The 20,710-nt window shown below is 45.9% G+C and overlaps 5 protein-coding genes across 12 annotated transcripts in view; all 5 read right to left on the bottom strand.

Annotated features, from left to right (window-relative positions):
• Positions 1-1,002: 1,002 nt before the first annotated feature.
• LOC119116341 (transcription factor Sp3-like) lies at positions 1,003-6,858 on the bottom strand. Of its 2 annotated transcripts, none has more exons than XM_037241647.1 (8): positions 6,333-6,858; positions 4,870-5,085; positions 4,146-4,700; positions 3,801-4,004; positions 3,504-3,711; positions 3,158-3,350; positions 2,812-3,008; positions 1,003-2,695 (listed from the first exon to the last, which is right to left on the bottom strand). In XM_037241647.1, the coding sequence occupies exons 1-8, from the start codon at positions 6,384-6,386 to the stop codon at positions 2,439-2,441; spliced, it is 1,884 nt and encodes a 627-aa protein (XP_037097542.1). In that variant the 5' UTR covers positions 6,387-6,858; the 3' UTR covers positions 1,003-2,438. The 2 variants fall into 2 exon arrangements, with proteins under 2 accessions (XP_037097542.1, XP_037097543.1); XM_037241648.1 differs by lacking the exon at positions 6,333-6,858 and adding an exon at positions 5,739-6,056.
• Positions 6,859-7,460: 602 nt separating this feature from the next.
• Positions 7,461-10,409, bottom strand: ola1 (Obg-like ATPase 1). The gene is made up of 11 exons (XM_037242094.1): positions 10,290-10,409; positions 9,907-10,004; positions 9,696-9,839; positions 9,442-9,569; positions 9,006-9,181; positions 8,854-8,934; positions 8,667-8,764; positions 8,391-8,531; positions 8,144-8,240; positions 7,852-7,974; positions 7,461-7,715 (listed from the first exon to the last, which is right to left on the bottom strand). Exons 2-11 carry the CDS (start codon positions 10,002-10,004, stop codon positions 7,614-7,616), a joined length of 1,188 nt encoding a protein of 395 aa, XP_037097989.1. The 5' UTR covers positions 10,290-10,409; the 3' UTR covers positions 7,461-7,613.
• A 423-nt stretch (positions 10,410-10,832) lies between these two features.
• Positions 10,833-14,429, bottom strand: tra2b (transformer 2 beta homolog). Its single transcript, XM_037242095.1, has 8 exons — positions 14,238-14,429; positions 12,778-12,917; positions 12,551-12,698; positions 12,256-12,444; positions 12,035-12,150; positions 11,802-11,966; positions 11,660-11,730; positions 10,833-11,462 (listed from the first exon to the last, which is right to left on the bottom strand). The coding sequence occupies exons 1-8, from the start codon at positions 14,268-14,270 to the stop codon at positions 11,452-11,454; spliced, it is 873 nt and encodes a 290-aa protein (XP_037097990.1). The 5' UTR covers positions 14,271-14,429; the 3' UTR covers positions 10,833-11,451.
• A 232-nt stretch (positions 14,430-14,661) lies between these two features.
• senp2 (SUMO specific peptidase 2) lies at positions 14,662-20,259 on the bottom strand. The gene is made up of 18 exons (XM_037242093.1): positions 20,249-20,259; positions 18,432-18,611; positions 18,160-18,221; positions 17,960-18,069; positions 17,779-17,842; positions 17,617-17,698; positions 17,384-17,534; positions 17,168-17,274; positions 17,012-17,088; positions 16,882-16,930; positions 16,676-16,733; positions 16,359-16,508; positions 16,153-16,284; positions 15,865-16,089; positions 15,720-15,799; positions 15,549-15,633; positions 15,367-15,462; positions 14,662-15,258 (listed from the first exon to the last, which is right to left on the bottom strand). The coding sequence occupies exons 2-18, from the start codon at positions 18,578-18,580 to the stop codon at positions 15,196-15,198; spliced, it is 1,740 nt and encodes a 579-aa protein (XP_037097988.1). The 5' UTR covers positions 18,581-18,611; positions 20,249-20,259; the 3' UTR covers positions 14,662-15,195.
• The window catches only part of pcnt (pericentrin), a 23,780-nt gene continuing 22,173 nt past the window's right edge, over positions 19,104-20,710 (bottom strand). For 5 of the 7 annotated variants that reach the window (XM_037242085.1, XM_037242087.1, XM_037242086.1 and 2 more), the window contains 5 exons: positions 20,547-20,670; positions 20,349-20,461; positions 19,925-20,060; positions 19,668-19,849; positions 19,104-19,485 (listed from right to left, as the gene is read on the bottom strand). In XM_037242085.1, the coding sequence (XP_037097980.1) occupies positions 19,451-19,485; positions 19,668-19,849; positions 19,925-20,060; positions 20,349-20,461; positions 20,547-20,670 (590 nt within the window). In that variant the 3' untranslated portion in view covers positions 19,104-19,450. Of the gene's footprint in view, positions 19,486-19,667; positions 19,850-19,924; positions 20,061-20,087; positions 20,184-20,305; positions 20,462-20,546; positions 20,671-20,710 lie in introns of those variants that run through there. The other 2 variants (XM_037242090.1, XM_037242089.1) reach the window with 2 other exon arrangements.

The following is a 20,710-nucleotide window of genomic DNA, read 5'->3' as shown; positions in this document are numbered from 1 at the left end:
ACTTGAAAATGGCGGTGTACCTAATGGAGTGTCCGTGTGATTCCCTCGTTAAGTGCACCTGCGTGAAAAGTTTTAGCTCCTTCAGAACGTGAAAGGAGCTAAAACTTTTCACGCAGGTGCGCTTAACGAGGGTCACTTGGAAAACATGTTGGAACGCGGCCCCGAGGACTAGAGCTTGACACCTGTGACCTATGACCATGATATTTCCCTAATAAAGTGGCCTGTTATTAGGTACACTTGAAAATGGCAGTGTACCTAATGGAGTGTCCGTGTGATTCCCTCGTTAAGCGCACCTGCGTGAAAAGTTTTAGCTCCTGCAGAACGTGAAAGGAGCTAAAACTTTTCACGCAGGTGCGCTTAACGAGGGTCACTTGGAAAACATATTGGAACGTGGCCCCTCGAGGACTGGAGGCCGACACCCCTGGTTTAAGTGAAAAGTGCCACACCCGCCCTCACCCCCACTTTCTGATTGGCTGTTTGATCTGTGACGTCACACGGACACTCCATTAGGTACACCGCCATTTTCAAGTGTACCTAATAACAGGCCACTTTATTAGGGAAATATGGTCAAAGGTCACAGGTGTCAAGCTCTAAAAATGAATTTTATATTTATACATTATAGTAATTAATATTATTATATAGTAATATATTTAACCAGTAATATTCAAATATTACACTTTTATTAAAAATATATTTGTTTTATATATATTAGTATATATTCATTTTATATTGATATTAATGGTGTAAGCATGTTTCAAACCTTTACCACGAGGGGGCGACAGAGCAATTCATAAACCGTGTTAACCCTCAAATTGGAGTGTTTCGGTTCTGTGAGTTACGTGGATCTGTATTTTTGCCCCGCAGCATGGCTATATTATATGATATATTGTATATTTTGCCCCGCAGCATGGCTATATTATGATATATTGTATTATATCAGAGAGAGAAAGAGAGAATCAGATGGAACCACTCTACCACTTTTTAACAGATGCTCAGACACTGTGACAGAATGTTTCAGACTTTATTGTGATCGTTTGAAAAAAGGTTTTACAAAACAAGGTAACATTCAATTTTTACACCAACTCTTAATAAAAAGAAAATCATTTTAAAACAATGTTTCGATATATTGAAACAAATTGTGTCGACTAATTGATGGCTTCTATAAACAAGATAATACACTTAAATGAGTGCTACAAACATGCGGACAAACATGAGAATTATACATGGAGGAAACAATAATACAACAAAATTCACATGATTGTTTTGATTTTGTTTTGTTAACTTTCAAGTTCACGTGGCCACACATGTTTTATTGCAAGAATTGAATCTCACCTCATATCTGGACTGGAATGTTTGCCTCTAAGATTTGTTGCATCTGTTTGGCCGAATTTTCACCAAACAAATGTGAATTTACCACAAGTGTTACTGTACGCACAAAAAAAGCCATCCAACTCCACATCCTTATGATTTTTTTCCTTTCATCTGAAAAGTTTGGCTGTTTTCCATATTAAAATGAAAGTTTGGAGATGCATGTTTTTCATTGGACTGATGAAACACAAAAAAGCTCAAAAACACAAAGGCCAAAAAAAACAACAGATGACAAATTTTCAGAGAAACAAAGCAAAAGCATTGTGAGAAACATTCAATTCTGGGCGCTCAAAGAAGCTGCATATTTTGTCAGCTATTTTTGGAAGCTCACTTAGTGTTAGCCTAGCATTCACAAAACCACGCCCTAGCCGACCAGATCTTGTCCAGCAAACGGCATGACGTGGTATCATGACAAAACCCTCTCTGGAAAACGTTTTTAATTTAGTGCATAATTGAAAGGTGAGAAAAACAAGTGAGCTGTTGTGTTTTTACAAAGATCTGCGCCAACCTAAACCGTTTCCGAGATGAGCGGAAGTGCCCATCTCGTTCAGGAACCGACCTTTGGTCTTGTGACGTTGTGATGATCGAAAAACTCTAACGGTGAGGGAAAAAAAACGAGTGAACTTCTGCATTGGACGTTTTGTCGGGAAATATGGCTGCTGACTAAATCAACTGTACTGTAAGCGCACTTCCCAAACTTGTCGGGGAATCTTTCCACGGCGAATCTTTGTATTCAATAAACAAAAAAATAAAAAACACACACATGCACCTCCAGCATTTTATACACGACTATGATACAAAATAAGGCATTTCATTGTGTAGAACGTGTGTGAGTGTGTGTGTGTGTGTGTGTGTACATAGCAACCATTTTGAATGCTTCCGCTGGCCTATAAAAAGACTGCAAAAACAAAGTCTGAATAACTCTTACTTAAAATATATATATTTGTCATATATATTTATATTCATATGTAAAAAAACAATAAAACCAAAGAACCCAAATCAGAGAGGAGATCGGAGAGGCTGTCCTTGCGATAGAGCAGTTCTCTCTCTCTCACCTGTCCGTCTCGGCCTCATTCCAACACCTCGCCGGGCGCCACCGTGACCAACTGCAGCGGGATCTCCTGATTGGCCACCAGGTTGTGGGCGCCGGTCGACTGCAGGATGAGCGTGGTGCCGTCGGCTGTGATGAGGGTGTCCGCGGGCAAGGGCGATGACGACGAGGCGGGCGCGCCGCCTTTCTTATTCTGGTGAGTCTTTATGTGCTTGGCCAGGTGGTCGCTGCGCATGAACCGCTTGGAGCACTCGCCGCACACAAACTTCTTCTCGCCTGGGACAGACATGCAGTTGGCAATATTAGCTTAGTTGGATTTAAATGTACAGTTGTGGTGGTACAATGAATAGCAACAACTTGCAAGCTGCAAAAAAAAGAAAAAGCTCCGTTACCTGTGTGCGTCCTTCTGTGTCTTTGCAGCTCGTCACTCCTGGTGAACCTTTTGCCGCAGTACATCCAGTTGCACACGAAGGGCCGCTCGCCGCTGTGCCAACGCAGGTGGGCGCGCAAGTGCGACGTCTTGCCGTACACTTTGCTGCAGCCCACGATGTGGCAGATGTGCAGCTTCTTCTTGCCGAGCCCGGAGCCTCTGCGTGAGTGAGACACGTTTAAATGACATTCCACCTCAAGTCACAAATCCTACCCCAGAAAAACACAACTCGGGCACGCCGAACTGCGGTGTTGCTGAAGCGACACCATCCAATGTGTGTCGTTTCAGACGATAGCGCTGTCGCTCACCTTCCTCCCGACTCTTTACAGTTGGGGCAGGTGCAGGCCACCCGCCGCAGACGCTTGCCCTCGCCGCTGGCGGCATCCGCGTCGTCGTCGATGGTCATCTGCACGCGCAGGTTGTTCAGGTCGCTGGGGTTGAGCGTGGAGTCGCCGCTCAGGTGCCAATCCTCGGAGTCGGGCTCCTCCTTGATTTGGATGCCTGCCTCGACACAAAGGGGGGAGACGCGCACTGAGGGAGAAGGCAAGCCAGAACGACGTGCAAACTCAAACGCCAAGCCTTACGCCATGTTTTTCAAACAAACATTCGGACTTCGTATTTGAAAACGCAAAAGTAACAGGGCACGCGTCGTACCAGCCGGGCTGTTGGTGTCGTCGCCCTGCTGCGGGAACTGAACGCCGCTTTGCGTCAGCGAGTTGACGGTCACCGTCTGGAGGTTGGGCAAGCTGACCTGGCCCGCCTGGCCCAGCGGGAGCGTCTGCACGGGGGCCAAGGTCAGCTGCTGCGCCTGGCCCTGCCCCTGCGGCAGCTGGAGCCCCTGAAGCGACTGAACACCCTGCACCTAAAAACAACAACACACGCCTCCATCTCTTCTCCCAACAACTTTGTCTTGACGTCCCCGTCACGCCGGACCACCCCACCCCACCCCACCTGGAAGGTCTGCCACTGGATCTGCCCGGTGGGGCTGACCGTCTGGGCCTGGATGAGGAAGGTCCCCGGGTTGACCAGCTGGACGCTCTGAAGTGTCTGATTGGCCGCCGCGTTCAGGTCCTGGCCCCCGGTCACCTGGGCCTGACCGTCGCCCGACAGTTGGAGGATGGGCTGCGAGAGAGTGGCGGCGCTGGAGGACGACACCTGAGCAACACCGGTCAGAGGAAAGAAGATGAAGAAGCTTAGGCTGCGTTCGGGAGGAAGGTGGAATGATTGGGCTGTCAAAATTAGTTCTAACATAAGACAAAAATAAGAGCATTCAAACAAAAATATCTGCACGCTGACCTGGATCTGCTGCAGGTGGGAATTAAAGTTCTCCGAAGTGGACGTATGGTCCGACACGCCAGCGGACACAGCCGTGGCCTGGGTCAGCACGCCCGTCCCGTCGATGGTGGCGGGGAGCTGCGAGGGGGCATCCGAGGCGGACGCGTAGAGCTGCTGGTGTCCGTCGCCCGTCAGTTTGCCGTCCTGCCCGGGGTTCTCCAGGGTCTGTCCGCTCATGATCAGCTGGCCCTCCGCCGTCACGCCCGTGGCGATGGGCACCGTCTGCGCCGCCGTCAGGCCCAGCGACTCCAGGTCCACGCTGTTGATGGGCACGAAGGTGATGTTGCCGGGCAGCCCCACTGGGTACGCCGAGCCCCCGGCCAGCGGAAGACCCTGGATGGACTGCGCTTGCCCCGCCTGTGTCAGGAGGTCCGTGGTGGTCGCTGCCGCGCAGCCGATTCCGATGCCACCTTGGCTGCCGTCTTGGAGGAGCTGGATTTGCCCCGTGCCGTCATCCAAGCCTTGCGTCTGGAAGCTCGTCAGCGTCCCGTCCGCATTTTGGATCTGGGGGATGACCTGAAATGTACATTTTCCCATCATCAGCCTCGGCCACACTTTGACAATCACTGATCGATAACAATGGTTTGAATCATTATCACAAACCATGAACCCACAATCAATCGGAAAAGCAAAATCATACAATTGAATTATTAGATCAACGACTCAGGTGACAACTTCATCTCACTTGATATTGAATGCCCGACACGCCATTGGCCGCCGCCTCGCCCCCCGGCGCAGTGACATAGATAGGCTGGCTCGGGAGACTCCCGAGGGGAAGCACGTACTGCCCGTTGGATGTAGCCATCCCGCCGTTGGGATCATCCTTTGCGGACGAGACGGGCGTTAACACCTCCCAGCGGTCTGATCCCGACAGCTGAATGGCAGACATGTCTGTCGTCGTCTGCGGAGGTGGAAAATGCGCCCATTAAGCTTTAGCAGATTAGCAAGCGGTAAGCAGATCATCACATTTCGAATCACACACACATTCGAGTTGGTGTATAAAGGCCCGTCCATCTCAATATATTTTTCCATTGTATGCTGGTCTTCTTTTACAAAAGAAGTGAAGCAACATGCATGTTCTGGGAATGTGTCGAGAAGCCAGAGCGGCAGGAGAAAACACACACAAGCACAGTGAGAACACAGCAAGCACAATCTGGTTCACTGTGTCGCACTAGTGGCCTAACAAATAAGTCACATACCATGTTTCACTTCCAACTAATAGCACGTCACTGCTTTGTTTCCTTTTGCGATTGTGCAATGTCACTCAATAAAGAACTACAAAAAGTGGTCTCAATGCTTTAAGGATGTTTAGGGATCTACAGAAACCCTGAACCCTTTGTTCACACTTCAAAACTCGAGCCCTATTCTCTTTGCATGAAGACATTGTCCAGAAAATGATGCCATTTAAAGGAGTCATTACATAGCATTTACTTTAACGTTTTTATGAGTATTTGGGGAAATAAGATCACTGGAATTGTTTTTGAAAGATCTGTCTGATATTGCTGGTCTCGTGCATATCAGTTCATCTTTCTTTGACATTGTACAAACACATACGTACGAAGGCCTGCTGGTAGCTAGCTGGCCAGGAGAGATTCGAACCCACTGAGCTGAGAGGCACGCGTGCAAACCACCAGTGCACCATGCTGCCCTAAAGAAATGGGTCAAACTGACCACAAATAGGAGAGGATGACAGCATTGCAAGAGTTTTCAAGGGGACAAATATGCAATAGCGCCGCTAGCTCACATCATGGAGGCTAGCAGGCGAGTGGGGGATGGGCGAGAAATGAACGCTACTGTTTTTGATTATGGACGCCGAAGCGGAGCGACATTACGCCGTCGGTGGCGCGCCTACACCCGCCCTTTGCGTCGCGGAGAGCGCACCGAGCGACTGTCCCCGTACGGAGCGACGGTCTCGCAACGTCCTCCCCACTATGGGCGGGTTTTAACGGGCTTAAGAAGTGGGTGGCCGCTGTAGAGAGTGGGGGGAACACAGGAAGTGTACTACGGCGTTTCACCCTCCTCCACCCTTCCCCACCCCCCAATGGCATCAAAATTTCAAAACGTGTGAACTTCCACGCTCGCTAAACACAACGCCGAAAACCACTCGAGAGGAAGGAAAACAAGGGGGACCTAATGTGGCGAGTTTACCTGCGGTTCCTGAAGAAAGTCGCTTTGACTGCTGTCCACGTCCGCGGACGCCATTTCTCCCTTGTTTCACTCGGTAATCTTCAACTCCCGTCGGGCCTTGAAAGCCCCGCAAAGCATCCCCCCCCTCGCTACTCTTGCTCGGTCCTACCCCCGCTAAAAAAACTTTCCCCTCTCCCCACCAAGCCGAAATTCCCGTCAACTTTGCAGGGACGCGACGGGCCACCGGGACAAGGAGAGCGGCTGTTTACAACTCCGTCGCTAGCCTGCTAGCTCGGCTGCTAGCTCACCATAGCCGAGCTAGTTAGCCGCCGAGCAAAAAAAATAAAAAGGTTTAAAAGAGACGTAGCTTCCGTCAATAAAACTCACCGCCCGGGTAGCACGTCGATGCGCTAACTGTTTTTATAGTTTACATCCCGAGTGGGGATGTAATTAAAAGCTGCTAAACTCCAAACATGATCATTTTATCATAGACGAGCTAGTTGGGTTGATCGGTGAATAAGGGGCGATTTTTTTTTTCTATTTTGATTGACGGTGCGGGAAACACAAAGGGGCGGGACTTAGCGAGGTCGCCTATGCAATTTGCATCGCATTACAGGACGTCCCACCTTTCTTCTTTGCAGCCATTGGCTGAAGGTGCCAGTAGTTCGTAGCCTGATTGGCTGACCTGAATGTCAATCGTTTTTAAAGTACGTGTGTTTCCTGTTTGGTTGAGTTGGAGAAAGAAAGCACGGGAACTTTTGCCAAGTTTTTAACTTTTAACTATATTTTAAAAACGTGTATTATATGCGTGTATATTATTATGATCACCTTTCAAAAAACAACTAGCAGAATTAAATGACATTTTCTGACCAATACCCCATCCAATTGATCATTTTTTGATCGCAAACGCCACGAGCCGAAGGAATAGTGATGAAAATGAGAACAGCACGATTATTATTAATTGACTGGACACACACTCAGCTGCTCAAAGTTCTAGTACATATATATATATATTTTAAAAAAAAAACAGTTATTCATTGTGTTGTCATGTTTTATTGTTCAATAAAACCCTTGCTGTAGTTCCCTGGGATTGACCTGCAAAAAAATCTCCACAAAGTTAGAAACGTCAAAAATATATAAAATCATGAGTGGGTTTTGTCACATTTTATTGATGACCAGGCTGAGATTTTTGGGGCAACATTGACAGTCCACATGATTGCGTAGCGGATCGAAGGCATTCTGTGTATGGTCAAATAAAAAGTGTGGATGGCATTCTCTTCTTTAAAATGATTATTGACATTCCTATTTCTTCTTGGGTGCATTGGGTGTGTTGAACTTAAAGAAGATGATGTCACCGTCCTCCACCACGTAGTTTCGACCCTGTTGTCTGTATTTGCCTGCAGCCTAAATTGGGCAGATGAAAATGCAATATACAAGATAAAAATGACGTATTTTTATTAAATAACTTCTTGTGGACCTGAGAAACTGCAAAAATTTCCTCTCTGATGATTGACACTTTGTGACTCCAGATATGCCGTACCTTGACTGCATTTTCGGTACCCTCCTCTTTGAAGTCGGTATATTTCATCACCTCGGCCATGATGAAGCCCTTCTCGAAGTCCGTGTGGATCTTTCCGGCCGCCTGTGGAGCTTTGCTGCCTTTCTGTTGGGGTGCAATGATAAAAAAAAGTGACCTTAATTTTCATAATAACCTGAACCGACTTCACCCTGGGAATAAAAAAACAAAACTGGTTTTCCAGGTAAATTGTCTCCAAGGATCAGAATGAATCGTTTCACTCCTTTGTGGTGACAACGCTGAAGAACACACTTACCCGGACAGTCCACGCTCGCACCTCGTCCGGTCCCGCAGTGAAGAAGTACTCCAGCTGTAGTGCCGCGTAGCCTGTCTTAATTATTTTGGTCAGGACACTAGAAGGAGACCACGACAACGACATTATGTGTCATGACCAAGGTTAGAATAGTTTGGGGATTTTTCATTTTAGCAAAATTGTTTTTAGAAAGCTCATGTATAAAATTGACAGACAAAACTAAGGACATTTTCACTACAGTTTGGACCACCTCTGCGTCTTTTGCTCCTCGCAGTATTTTGTCTGGTCCTCTGGCTCCATGTCAAATAGTTTGGACTCCAACGCTCCACTGAGGGGGATCACCATGGAGCCCGGGTCGTGAACATCCACCCACTCCTTGATTTTCGCCAACCTCAGAGAAGAGAATAGATGCTACTTTCAACATGACAACACACACCTGAACCAAAACAAACCCAAAAAAAATGACAAAAACGATCCATGCGCAAACAAACAAAAAAACAGACACACAAAAATACGAGACACATACCACTTGTTCTTTTTGCGGATGTAATCCTTCTCGGAGAGGTTGACCAGGTAGATCATGGGTTTGGATGTGAGGAACAAGTACTTGTTCAAAACCTCAATCTGCAACATGAGCACATTTCCACTCAGGAGAGCGCCGCCACCCCCCCACACAAGAACGCAGAGCCACTAAATGAGGTTAAGCGCCGGACCTCTTTGTCATTCCAGTCTCGGCAGAATCGCACGTGTTTCTTCTCATCCATCACCCAGTTCTTCACCTTCACCATGATGTCCTGAATAAAGAGGAGGCGCTCATCCGTTACCTCGCTTCCATCCGGAAGGCCGATGACAACACAAGTCATACGTATTCGGGTTTAAGCTTCTTATCGTTGCCTCGGACAGCCGTCTTCTCCAGCTTGTCCAGAATGGGCGCGATCATCTCCTCATCTTTGAGCCGCAGCTCCTCGTGGATGATCTCCATGTCTCGCACCGGGTCCACGTTGCCCTCCACGTGGACGATGTCCTCATCGTCAAAGGCACCTAGAGAAACGGTGAAGTTAACCCGAGTGCGAATGCTTTTAAATCCGGGTGAAAAACTTCTTTTAGTGATAATTTAGATCAGTCAGCCATTTCTCTTATATTCATCTGGTTTCTATCTAATACTTAGCAATAATAAGAACATTATGGCTCTGGGACTTGTTTGGGTTCAGCACTCTGGGCTGCACCTGTGCGCTTCACTCAAGTTCTTGGCTCAGGCACTGACACACTGAGACACACACACAAGCAGACAAGTAACTCACGTGTCATGTGGAAGATGGCATCACAGGCGCTAATGTGAGAGAGGAAAGCGTTCCCCAACCCTTGTCCCGAGTGTGCGCCCTTCACCAGGCCGGCGATGTCCACCACATTGAGAAAAGCAGGAACCTTACTGGGGAGGCGATGGCAGAAGCGTGTCACAGGTGGTGTACGGTCAAAACTTCACTTACTCACTAGAACCTAACTACTTCACTCAGCTCAGTCACTATCCTTTCTGTATAAAATCACATCGTCACACCTGGCTGGTTTATGATATTGGCAGAGAAACTCGAAGCGTTCATCGGGTACTGGCACTCTGCTCTCGTTGGGGTCGATAGTGCAGAAGGGGAAGTTCTCCGCTGCTGCTTGGCTCTTGGTCAACACGTTGAAAAACGTGGATTTCCTGCAAAGACTTCATCTCAAAATCTGTCTTAAAAAAAAAAAAGCATCGTGTATCAAATTGTACCAACCCGACGTTTGGCAGTCCCACAATTCCGATTTTAAGCGACGTCCCGAAGCGTCCAATCAACGGGGGCGGCTTAGGTGCGTCTCCCTTCTTTGGAGCCATCTGCAAGAGTGGCGTCAAGTTACCATTCGGCCACGATACATTCTCCTGAGGAATATCACTACTTTTAGAGCTCCTACAGACACTTTGTAGGCTCTGTAGCTTTAGGCTAGCTGGAGGTAAAAACGTGGAGCTTCATTCAAACCCGATTTATGCTAGGGTTAGCAGGCGGCTAATATGAACCACACCTGAATATGTCCGAGGAAGTCGCTGACCGACTCTCCACGGAGACACTTAACTTAGACCTCAGGTTTTGAGTTTTAGTGTGAAAACGATTTTCATGTGTACCTTTATTTCGTTTTCTACGTGCCGTACACTTCAGCGATTGCCGCTCACACGGACCACTCGGCTGGGAAAGACAGCACGGGCTGCAGCGAGAGCTGAGCGGAAGTGTTTTGGCAAGCAAGTCTTCCGATTGGTCAGTGTGACAGCATACGTCACAGCGACGTGTAACATTTTCATCCCGGAGTAAAAATAAAATACCGAAGTATAAAAACACTGGCGTAGAAGCACTTTCACCATCCCATTTTCTCTTGACTGCATAAACACACATTTTAAATTTACATTATGCAAAAATGAATTGTCTTGACAGGCGAACGCCTCGATTGGTTGGTGCCAGAGTGGTGCGGCTACGTCAGAGCTGCGCGACGCTCCGACCCCATTTTAATAACACAATCTTATCTTCACAAATAATTCACAGGGTTGGGATCTTTGCATTTAAATTTTCTTTAACTGGCCTCATCCATGCACTTGGGGAAGATCATTTGCATGACTGTACTGTCAAGGCATCATTTTGAAAAAACATGCAAATAAAAACACAAAACTGCTGACAATGGTTTCAGCTTTTATTTGAAAATCCACATGACAAACGTATGACGCATACAAATTCTACCTCCTGTATACCGTGTAATATGACAAACTGCAGAAGGGACACAAGCCATTTATATACTGTGGTGGGTACTTCTATTTCTGAACATTGAGAAAACGTAATGAAAGCTTACCATGTCTAACATCCTCATTAAGAACTTGCTCTACGAATTGAGTCTTTATAATGAAAAAAAAGAAAGACTACAATGGCTGTCATACTAAGAATAACATGGACAGGTATTATGACAGAAGATGAACTGAACATTAGCAGATGCATTCAAACCTACTGCAAACAAAGTGGACAAAATTACTTTGTGTATTGTTTAAAAAAAAAAAAAAAAAATCCACACTCCAAACATACGTTTCTACTACAAAACAAAAAAGCCATTCTTTTAAACATCACCTTTTTTGGTTCTGTGTTCAAAATAAAACAAAAGAGTGTCCAGATTTCAGCAGACAAAACAACTTTCAACATCAGGAACGTTGTGCACGTTATCCTTGAAATTTGTAAGGTAAACTTCTATCACTGGTCTGGTCAAAACATCCAAAAATAAAAATAAAAAATCATGGACGACTTCACTGCTCAGTAGTGACCTGTGGGAAAGAAAGGAAGAAATACATTTATTTTTTTAAATAGTGATTTAGTCCATTCATTGATACCATTTTCCCTCAAATAGTGGCCTCACTTGTCATTTATTTGCATCAATAAATACCATACCCCAAATTGACGTGCCTTATTTAGTAAGCATAGAAGAAAAGACAGTAATCGTGTGTGCCAGTGTCAAACATACGTGGGGAGTAGGATCGTGATCTGGATCGAGAGCGGTACCCTCTGCTGTAGTACGGCGATGGAGATCTTCGTCTATCGGACAAATAAAAACAATTCAATGTCAACCACCAATCCCACAAGATAACCAGACGCAAAGCACTTACCTGTATGATCGGTACTCTCGGTCGTCATAGCGATCGTAGTCCCGATCGTAACCACGATCATAACCACGATCGTAGCCTCGGTCGTAGTCCCTTGACATGCGCCTTGAGCCGCCGCCTCCCCCTCCGCCGCCTCCACCGCCGCCACCACCGCCACCACCTCCACCGCTGGAAACGGAACATAGAAGCTCAGGAAAACATTTTCGAACCTACGGCGTGGTCAGGACGACACTCACTATGTGGGCCGTCCCATGTAGATGCCAGGAGTGGGGGTGTGCGCTCGTTTGGTAATGGAGAAATCCACGCGGATTCGTCGGCCGTCCAGTTCCATTCCGTTAGCGTGCTCCTTGGCCTGAAGGAACATGCGGGCGTTAGTCATCCAAATCAGCATGTTGGTGGGAAACCCGTACCGCAGAAGCTTCAAAAGTCAATTAATTCCTGGGTAACTGATACTCGCCTCCTTGGAGTCCTCGTAGTTCTCAAAGTAGACGAAAGCGAAGCCCCTGGAGCGCCGCGACTGCTGGTCGTACACTATGTTGACGTCCGCCAGGGGGCCATACTTTGAGAACACTTCCCGCAGGTCCCGCTCAGTGGTGTACAGGCTCAGGCCAAACACGCCCAGGCATGTGTTTGGGTCAGGGTTGGCCTTTGGGAGGCAGAAGGAGTTTGGCAATAAGCACAACAAGATCTTTTTGGCCCATTAAAATAATAAACAGCTGGTTTGCAGCCATTTTGGACAATGTAATAGTTACCCTATTGCCAATGTGCCTGCGGCGGTTGGACATGGGCGAGCGGCTGTGGCTCCTTCGCCGGCTGCCAGAGCGGCTTCGGGATCGGCGACGGCGAGAGCGGGAACGAGAGCGGGAATAGTTCCTACGTGAGCTCCGGTGGGAACGGGACCTAAGAAGATGATGCAGCGCTCATATGAAGAGGCAGTTAACTCAAGACGCTCCCGGTTGTTACCAAAATAGGGTCTTACCTAGATTTGGATTTGGATCTGGAGCGTGAGCGAGACCTGGACCTGGAATGCTGGGAACCATCCTTGGAGCGTGCCGGCGAGCGGCTGGCAGATTTTGCCGATCGCTGAGGGGAGGAACTCCCCGAGCCAGGCTGTGGCTCCTGGACAAACCGGACAGCGACGTTAAGACAAAACAAGTCGCGCTGGTGTTAAGAAAGAATGATACAAAATGTGTGACTCCACTCGCCCTTTAAACCTTTAGAAGGACTTTTTTTTTTAGGTTAGCGTATTTATATGGATGAAATACACATGAAATACATGAATGTACTTATTTAGCTGAAAAGCAGATTTGAGATAAATAATAATGAAGGTGGGGCGCTAGCGAGTGAGTTACAGAGAGGGACATTTAACATGCATGATTTAGAGAAAGAAAAGAGAATAGCAACATAATAGGCTGTTAAGAAATTACTCCTACCCGGCCAAACCTCTGATCATAACTTCATAACTTCTTTTACTTCATTACTTCAAAACAACCCGTCATTTCTTCTTTCTTCTCTTTGACATTACGACGTCTTTTTTGCTCCTCTTCCCCAATTTTACCATCTGCCATTACAACACTAGTCGAGGGATAGGATCTTGAGCGCTTCTTTTTTTCTGCTCCCAATACATTAGCATGCATCAACGGCATTGGCTTCAAACATTAATAACTTCGCATCAGAAACGTCTTCCGCCTTTTTTTCTTTCTTCCAACCTCAACCTTGACAAAGAACAAACAAGGGGGTGATAAGGCAAGTTGGTTGGTTTGGTTGCATTTAAACACCAAAAGGCACAAAGAAATAATACCAGCATAACCAGATAACAGTAAGAGTGCACAAAGGAGTATATTGAAAGCTACACTGAAAGTAATACATATGGTGACGAGCCAACGTCTCAAATTCATTGTGATAAAAAATAAATACATAAAACTAGTATTATGTTAAACACAATTGGGAAAAAAATCCGCACGATATTGAACGCAACACTACGACCGCCATTTTCCCCTAATGGTTTTATTTTACTCATTTTTATTCAGTGTCGCCCCAACTACTCCTTTGTCACAAAAAAATTCAATACTCAACACAGCATTGATTAAAATTCACATTTACAAAATACAATTTAGACGCAGTTTTACAACCGTAGGCAACATGTGTCGGATGAATAAAAGCATGGCCATGGCGGCGCGGCCTAGTCTAAGAATGACGGCTGATAATGGGCCGCATGCTTTCATTGATTAAAAAACACAACTTAAAAATCAAGGGAAACAACTAACACATTACATAAAACATATCCAATACCACATTTTTGGTTCACGGTTCAGAAGACACGTTGCCATAACCACGTCGGCTGAACAAAGCAACAAACATTGGAGCTAACAAGCTAACGTTAGCTTGGCGTCTTTTTCCCCGCTCGATGTGTTCCGTTAAAAGTCAAACAAAACTCACCTTATCCCTGAACTCTTTCTCGGTGTCGCTCATGTTCGCGTCACTAGTCACCTTTTTAGCAAAAACTGCTCTGACGATTGATTTTGTTATATATAGATTTTAAGCCCCAAATAGCTTTAACGCTGTGGTAAACTGGATCAAGACGAATTAGGCTAGCAGAGGGGACTGTCTTTTCGCTTCCGGGATTTTCGAAATAAAATACATAACTTCCGCCTGAACCCCGAGGAAATAAAAAAACTTCGAACACAATCCAAGTACCGGTATTTTGTTTTCGTAGATCGTTAATTGTTATACTACTCAACAATATAAAGTACAGCAAGCCCTAAAATTTAAAAGCTAAATTTTACATAATCAAAAGGGAATATGAATGTCTTTAACTATGGCTGCTCGCTACACAAAAAGTAATGACGTGTAGATACATAGATTATATTATAAACTTTTATTACATGAGGGGAAACAAACAAAAAAACACTTTAAAGCATGAACTTAAACATGCATTTGTATACAGTAGTTTGCTATGCATTCAATACTGTACGCAATGTGCCTCACATCTCTTAGCAGTTTATTAAACTGGGGGAAACAAAAATATATATTCTCATTCAGTCATTTCAAAAAATAATGATTTCACCAAGTTTGTCAACATCTCCGGAGTAGTGCTTGAATAAATTAGCATCTTGCGAAAAACATGGAAGTGACCTGCACATACTGTAATAAGTGAATACGACAACATAGCTCAGTATGATGTCAACCTCTCCAGTTTCAGTGTGAGAACCCTGAAAGGCACTTGCGGCAGGACTTCCAACACAAAGGTTTTCCTTAAAAAAAATAAAATTAAATTAACACCAATGGTTGTTGCTTGTGTCTAAATGTCTCCAATTACAACTCGGAGAGGTGGGGGGGGGGGGGTGCCGTGTGTGTTAGTCCTTTGCAGGTATCTGATGCTGACGCGCTGAGCAAGCTATAGGAGTTTCTGATGCACAATTTCCCAAATCATCAGCTTCCGGAAAAGAGGCATGTGCCACTGCAGAGAAAGTAGATGTTGTTTATCAACAAATTAAGTTGCCCACGCTCACTCAGTCGTTCATTCTCACTCACCACACGTTGCATAAATACACACACTCTCCCATACCTGTCTAAAGGTGAGCGGCTTTCCTTTAGCGATATATTGAGCGTATTTACACGCAAACACACCGCAATCGCTGCCATTCTTCTGCTGGGGAATCTCCTGCAAGGAAAGAGACAGCATTTTCATTGCATGCTTGCATGAGCAAAGGAGATTATTTGAGGAAATGCTACCAGTGGGCTCCTTACAGTGGGCCGCATGCAACTGACGTTCCATTTGGTGGTGTCCAGATCTCTGCCTTTCTTTGCTCTGTGTTCCTCCTTCAAGTAGAGGCTGGGGGGAAAAGAAGCCAAGTGTGTGTCAGTTTGGAGACGATCGCACAAAAAGGTGGCGAGAGGGAGACGACAAAAAGGACTCACAGCAGTAGACCGCAAACAGCATCATGTCTTTGGCCCATCGAGTCGTACGACTTCACCGTCTTTGCTTTCAAGTCTATCACCTGCCAAGCAAGGCAAATCGTTTTTTTTCCATTTTTCACACAGTTCCCGTGTGACGTCGACTCACAGCTAAGGCCCAGTGGACGCCCATGTGTAGCGGGACCAGTAGCAGGTCATAGAGGAAGATGTCCACGGCTTTGGTCCAGCGCTTCACGGCGGCGTGACCACCGGCCAGCCCGCCCGGACTGCCGCGGAGCTTCGGGTAGAAGAAGGTGCTGAACGAGTACACCCGTGGTCCCGCGGCAGAGTTGGAACTCTCCTCCATGACCAAGGAAAGGTAGAAGTTGATCACCTGCACACAGGGACAAGAATGTTATCGTTGGCCAAAATGACCAAAACAATTCTGAAGGAATACCTCGTCGTTGAGCCAGCCGCCTTCCTGAAGAGTGGCCAGGTCTCTCTGCGTGATGCGCAGCTTGAAAGCAGCACTTAAAACCAAGTTGGGGTCACTCTGGGCCAGAGCGCCGCACACCTCGGCCGCCATCTCCTGCAAATGCGCAAAAAGACAGCAAACGGGATGATAAATCTGATCTGATAATGGCGTGATCGTCTGTAAAAGACCTTGGTGAGTCGAGGTATATCGTCGTCGGTGTGTCGGACATGCGTGGAGAGTGTGTGCGAGTCCGCCGGGCTGGCGGCGGGCGCCACTCGGTCCACAAGGTTGAGGCGAGTGGCAACTTCAGTGGAGAGGTCCCAATCCGAAAATGGTTTCTAAAAAAAGACGGGAGAATATCAATGTTTACAAGCAACGACAATGTGTGGACTTCCGCTTAGCAGAATCCGTTGAGCACTGTAATCTTTTTACATGCAGCTTGGATAAAATGCTAGCAAAAAGGTTAGCATCGCATACGTCCTACGATAAATAAAGGCAAATTAACCTTTGAACATTTCATATGCTGTCTGTCATCCGAGTTGCTGAGAGGCAGGGCACCCCATCTGGCAAAAAATAAATGGAGTTAACGCCCACACTTAAGACTATTGACAGGAAATTCCATAAATAAAAGCCTACAACAGACCTCAAAAATTATAAAAAAATTTCAGCTCATCTATCTGTGTTCAACCTCGAAGAAATAATGGCACCAACCTGCTCTTATTTACAGGAGCAATTCTCCGAGGTAGCGCGCCGGGGCAAGCTGTTCCGGAAAAAAAAAAATTCATTAGCGTACTTCATTGCTTAACATTTGTATGAACAATAAGCATAAAAAAATATTTACGGGAATATGGCATCTTTTTGGAAGCCGACTCGGAAGGCTTTCTTGTTACTGCATGTTCACCGTGGGAGAGCAACACGCTTCAAAAACAGTCAGAAGATATTGAGCTGTCTGACACATTCTAGTCGTTGTGTACCAGACTTTTGGTCTTGTACTCACGCTTTTGGTTTTGTTTGATTGAAAGGTAGCGGCTGGCTTTTGCTGTATTTTTCTGTCACCATCTCCAGCAGGCGTCTGTAGTGCTCTTTGTCATTCTGCTTGATGGTCTACAGAGAAATCAAGAACGAAAAACATTTGGTGAAACGTCTTCTAAGATGGGATCGATTCAGAATGAAACGATCGGGATGAACGAGCATATCGGCAGGCGTGATGGACCTCTTCCACGGTAAGACTGGGTTTGTAGCAGCGATTGTGTCCAAAGCCATTGCAACTAGTCTGGTTGGCGTTGGGCATTCCCACACTCACAGAGGGCCGTGAAGGCAGCAGCTGAAGGGAGCCCCTCATCTCAGAAGACACAGTGGTTCCACTGAACAGATGAGACAGAGAAGTTTAAGGCCTGAGTAAACATCATTTCTGTTCTGTTTGTCCTCCTCCCAAAATTGACTTGCCTGAATTTCCTCCTTAATGGTGGCAAGGAGCTCTGGAAGGGCCTAGCTCCAGCCCTATCATTCATTCCGATCCCTGGTTTATCTGCGGCGAAGAAACCAATTTAAAACAGACTATATGGAGAGAGTATATGACATTTGTGTTCATTTATTATCTTCACACACCCATTCTCCAGTCAGGGCTTGTCACCCATGGAGTGCCCAGCTCATCGATTCCCAGCGCGACAGACTGGAAAACAAGAAATTACACTTTTGAAAGAAATGTATTATTATTGAAAAAGAAATCCCAAGTGTTATGTTAATGGTAATCAAAAATATATATTGACAACTGGCTGGGTATTATGACCTTTAAATAAGTGTCCGGATACTGTACATGATTATTGGGGCATGGTTTCCGCAACCGAAGCAGGCTTGCAACCCCGGCCACAGTGTTCTTGACGAAACTTATCACCACATCTGTTTGGAAAACAAAAAGTGATGATCATCAATTAGCTCATTTTTAAGTCAGTGCAAGAAAATAGCGATTTATTTTTTTTATGCCCAGACCTCGTCTACACCTTTTTGCTGAAACCGGCTCGCTCTGGCCAACACTGTCTGCTGCATCAACACTGGAAGGAGAAGAAAGGCTTCTAAATAAGATGCATGCGAAGGAAGACAAGGAATGAATCTGCCTATCATGCACTCGCATATATCAAGTTGTACTAAAACTCGCTAGCTTGTTTGGATAACGTAATGTGACGACAGTCAGAAAGTTAGTCCAGTCAAATAACGCTGCAGCAAGATCGACTAAATTTCGCGTTTACTGTTCGTTTACTAACCTCTGGTAGCTCCTCTTGACCGGTCTACCGTGGCTCTCTCGGCGCCGTGCTAGCGTGCTTGTCAGCAGCTCCCCGTTATTAGCTTGGTGGTTTTGACCCGTAGTGGGCTCAAATAACGACGAGATTCCGTCAAATATCCATTCATACATCCCAGATACATATGTAAAATGGCAACCAGGTCTCTACACGGGCCAGGATGGTCTCTCTTCGTCTCGGGGTTGTGTCCAAAAAGAAAAGAAAAGATGTACGACACTGGTATCGGTAGCGAAGCTAGCTTAGCTTGTTGTTTGGTTTCGCAATGCGCCTCAAGCGTATTTGGTGTCGTTTCACCGAGTAGGCGGTATTCGATGTTCCTACAGAAGACCACTTTGTGAAACAACCGGGGTCGTTCGGAGTCTGAAAACGAGCGCACCCAAACCTGCTGTCACTGGATGACGTCAGGAGAAGAGGATTGGCTGAAACTGAAAGTGTCTATTTACGTAATTGTCAATAATAGGAAAAAAAAAAAAAAACATGTAGCACGAATTAACTAATAAATAGTCTGGATTTTTTTTTGTAAAAGATTCGAACTGATCATTATAAAAATTTAAATGCAGTATTTCTTAATATAGCCCATATACCATTTATTACATTCTAGTACTTTGTAAAGCAGACTTTGAAAACAAAGACCAGTTTAAAAGCACATTTAAAATATTTATTATCAGAACAATACAAACAATATAAAATGGCCAATGTACAATCAGCTGTACAGCTTAAGGACTTTTCAACACACGCACATAAAAACACGCATGACACAGCACATTTGGTGATGTACAATTTGAGTAGAAAAAAAACATTCTTGAAACAAGAGAAAAACTCATTTGAGCATCAAAATTGAAATACATAGAAAACAAATGTCGTAGAAAAGCTCCAAAAATACTTTGTGCACAAAATGACACGTTATGTACATGTACAAAACGGTACGGCTTTGACGTAAGGCATAGACAGCTGCAAACTGGGGACACTGACGGCATCAATGGTCACATTTGGGGCTCATGCTGGACGACTGAAGGACCTGAACGGACAAAAATACACATTTACTTTAGAAGAAAAAAATCATACATTATTGCCTTGACTGAGAGTGTCCCAACTTTCGGAGTGTTTTCAAGTTACAACTCGTGACATTTGCTTTGAGTTGTGAGCAAATATTTGGGCCAATCACAACTGCGGACAATTTAGAGTCTTCAATTAACCTACCATGCGTATTTTCGCTAAGTGGAAGCAAACTGTAGTACTCGGAGTAAACCCACGTAGGCAATGGGAGGGCATGCAAACTCCATTGAGGGAGGCTGCAGCCCAGATTGGAGCTCATGACCTCTAAATCACAAGGCGGGTAGGCTAAGCAGAGATCCACCGTGCCGCCATCAAAGATCCATCCACTGAAATAACAGGAGACAAGGAATGCTGAAGGTGACCCGAGCGGCTGCCGACAGCCATCGACCACTCGCACTCACCTGGGCTGTGCGGGCAAAGGGGTGACAAGCAGCTCAGGTTCTCCCGTAGCCAGCGTTGCCGATAGCCAATCATATTGGGGGACTGAATCACTTGTGATGTCCATCACATGTTTCTGGGCGGGACTAAATGCGACTGCTGCGCTAGGTTGGGGGGGCACATTTGGCAACACGGCCCCAGGATAACATTGGGGTTTGGTTTTTACTTTTAAAGTGAGTGGAGGCATGCCTTAAGTGCTGCTATCAGATCACATAGCATTTGGGTAAGGGAAATTAATTGGGGAAAAAAAATTTTTTTTAGGTGCCACCCCCACTTCAGTGCTTCACCAGAAGAGCACCAGATGTACAACACTGACCTCCCCTATATTCATAAATTAGCATTTATGGAAAAAAGAAAAACAAGCCGAGAGCTTCAAGGAACGCTCACCTGGCTTGGAACCGACCAGCCGATGCTGGACCTTCTCCAAGTGGTGGATGTAATCAGTCAGGGATTTTTCTGGGTCTTGAGACGTTGAGGCTTGAGTTGGAGTTGAGCAGGACCTGCAAAAAAAGAAAGTTTTGTTAAAAAAACAACAACTCCTAGATACATGTCACGTGGTGCAGTTTCTATGTGAGGGCGGCAGACCTGTTGTGCAACCTGAAGGACGTTTTGCTGGGCGAGACGAAAGCAGACGCCGCATCTCTGTTCGGGGAGAACTCGGGATTCAAGCGAGGCTGCTGTTGCTCTCGTAAAACTTCGGCTTTCAACCCTAAAATGGATGCGCAGAGTGAAACCCTGCCGACGCGCAA

The sequence above is a fragment of the Syngnathus acus genome, chromosome 22 (genome assembly GCF_901709675.1).
Source record: "Syngnathus acus chromosome 22, fSynAcu1.2, whole genome shotgun sequence".
Classification (NCBI taxonomy): Eukaryota; Metazoa; Chordata; class Actinopteri; order Syngnathiformes; family Syngnathidae; genus Syngnathus; species Syngnathus acus.
The sequence above is the reverse complement of the archived record's forward strand: the minus strand, read 5'-3'. Positions and strand labels throughout refer to the sequence as shown.

What these genes read in the sequence shown, in the direction of transcription:
- LOC119116341 (XM_037241647.1), bottom strand. Translation starts at nt 6,386, where the DNA reads ATGGCGTCCGCGGACGTGGACAGCAGTCAAAGCGACTTTCTTCAGGAA. An exon ending in ACTTTCTTCAGGAACCGCAG is followed by an intron (nt 5,086 to 6,332) that starts GTAAACTCGCCA and finishes CCACCTCCGCAG; the next exon opens with ACGACGACAGACATGTCTGC. An exon ending in ACACAGAAGGACGCACACAG is followed by an intron (nt 2,696 to 2,811) that starts GTAACGGAGCTT and finishes TGTCTGTCCCAG; the next exon opens with GCGAGAAGAAGTTTGTGTGC.
- ola1 (XM_037242094.1), bottom strand. Translation starts at nt 10,004, where the DNA reads ATGGCTCCAAAGAAGGGAGACGCACCTAAGCCGCCCCCGTTGATTGGA. An exon ending in AGAAGCTTAAACCCGAATAC is followed by an intron (nt 8,935 to 9,005) that starts GTATGACTTGTG and finishes CTCTTTATTCAG; the next exon opens with GACATCATGGTGAAGGTGAA. An exon ending in GAGGAGCAAAAGACGCAGAG is followed by an intron (nt 8,241 to 8,390) that starts GTGGTCCAAACT and finishes GTCTCCTTCTAG; the next exon opens with TGTCCTGACCAAAATAATTA.
- tra2b (XM_037242095.1), bottom strand. Translation starts at nt 14,270, where the DNA reads ATGAGCGACACCGAGAAAGAGTTCAGGGATAAG. An exon ending in AGATCCAAATCCAAATCTAG is followed by an intron (nt 12,699 to 12,777) that starts GTAAGACCCTAT and finishes TCATCTTCTTAG; the next exon opens with GTCCCGTTCCCACCGGAGCT. An exon ending in CGAGAGTACCGATCATACAG is followed by an intron (nt 11,731 to 11,801) that starts GTAAGTGCTTTG and finishes TTTGTCCGATAG; the next exon opens with ACGAAGATCTCCATCGCCGT.
- senp2 (XM_037242093.1), bottom strand. Translation starts at nt 18,580, where the DNA reads ATGTATGAATGGATATTTGACGGAATCTCGTCGTTATTTGAGCCCACT. An exon ending in AAGCCCTGACTGGAGAATGG is followed by an intron (nt 17,699 to 17,778) that starts GTGTGTGAAGAT and finishes TCTTCGCCGCAG; the next exon opens with ATAAACCAGGGATCGGAATG. An exon ending in AGCATATGAAATGTTCAAAG is followed by an intron (nt 16,509 to 16,675) that starts GTTAATTTGCCT and finishes GTCTTTTTTTAG; the next exon opens with AAACCATTTTCGGATTGGGA.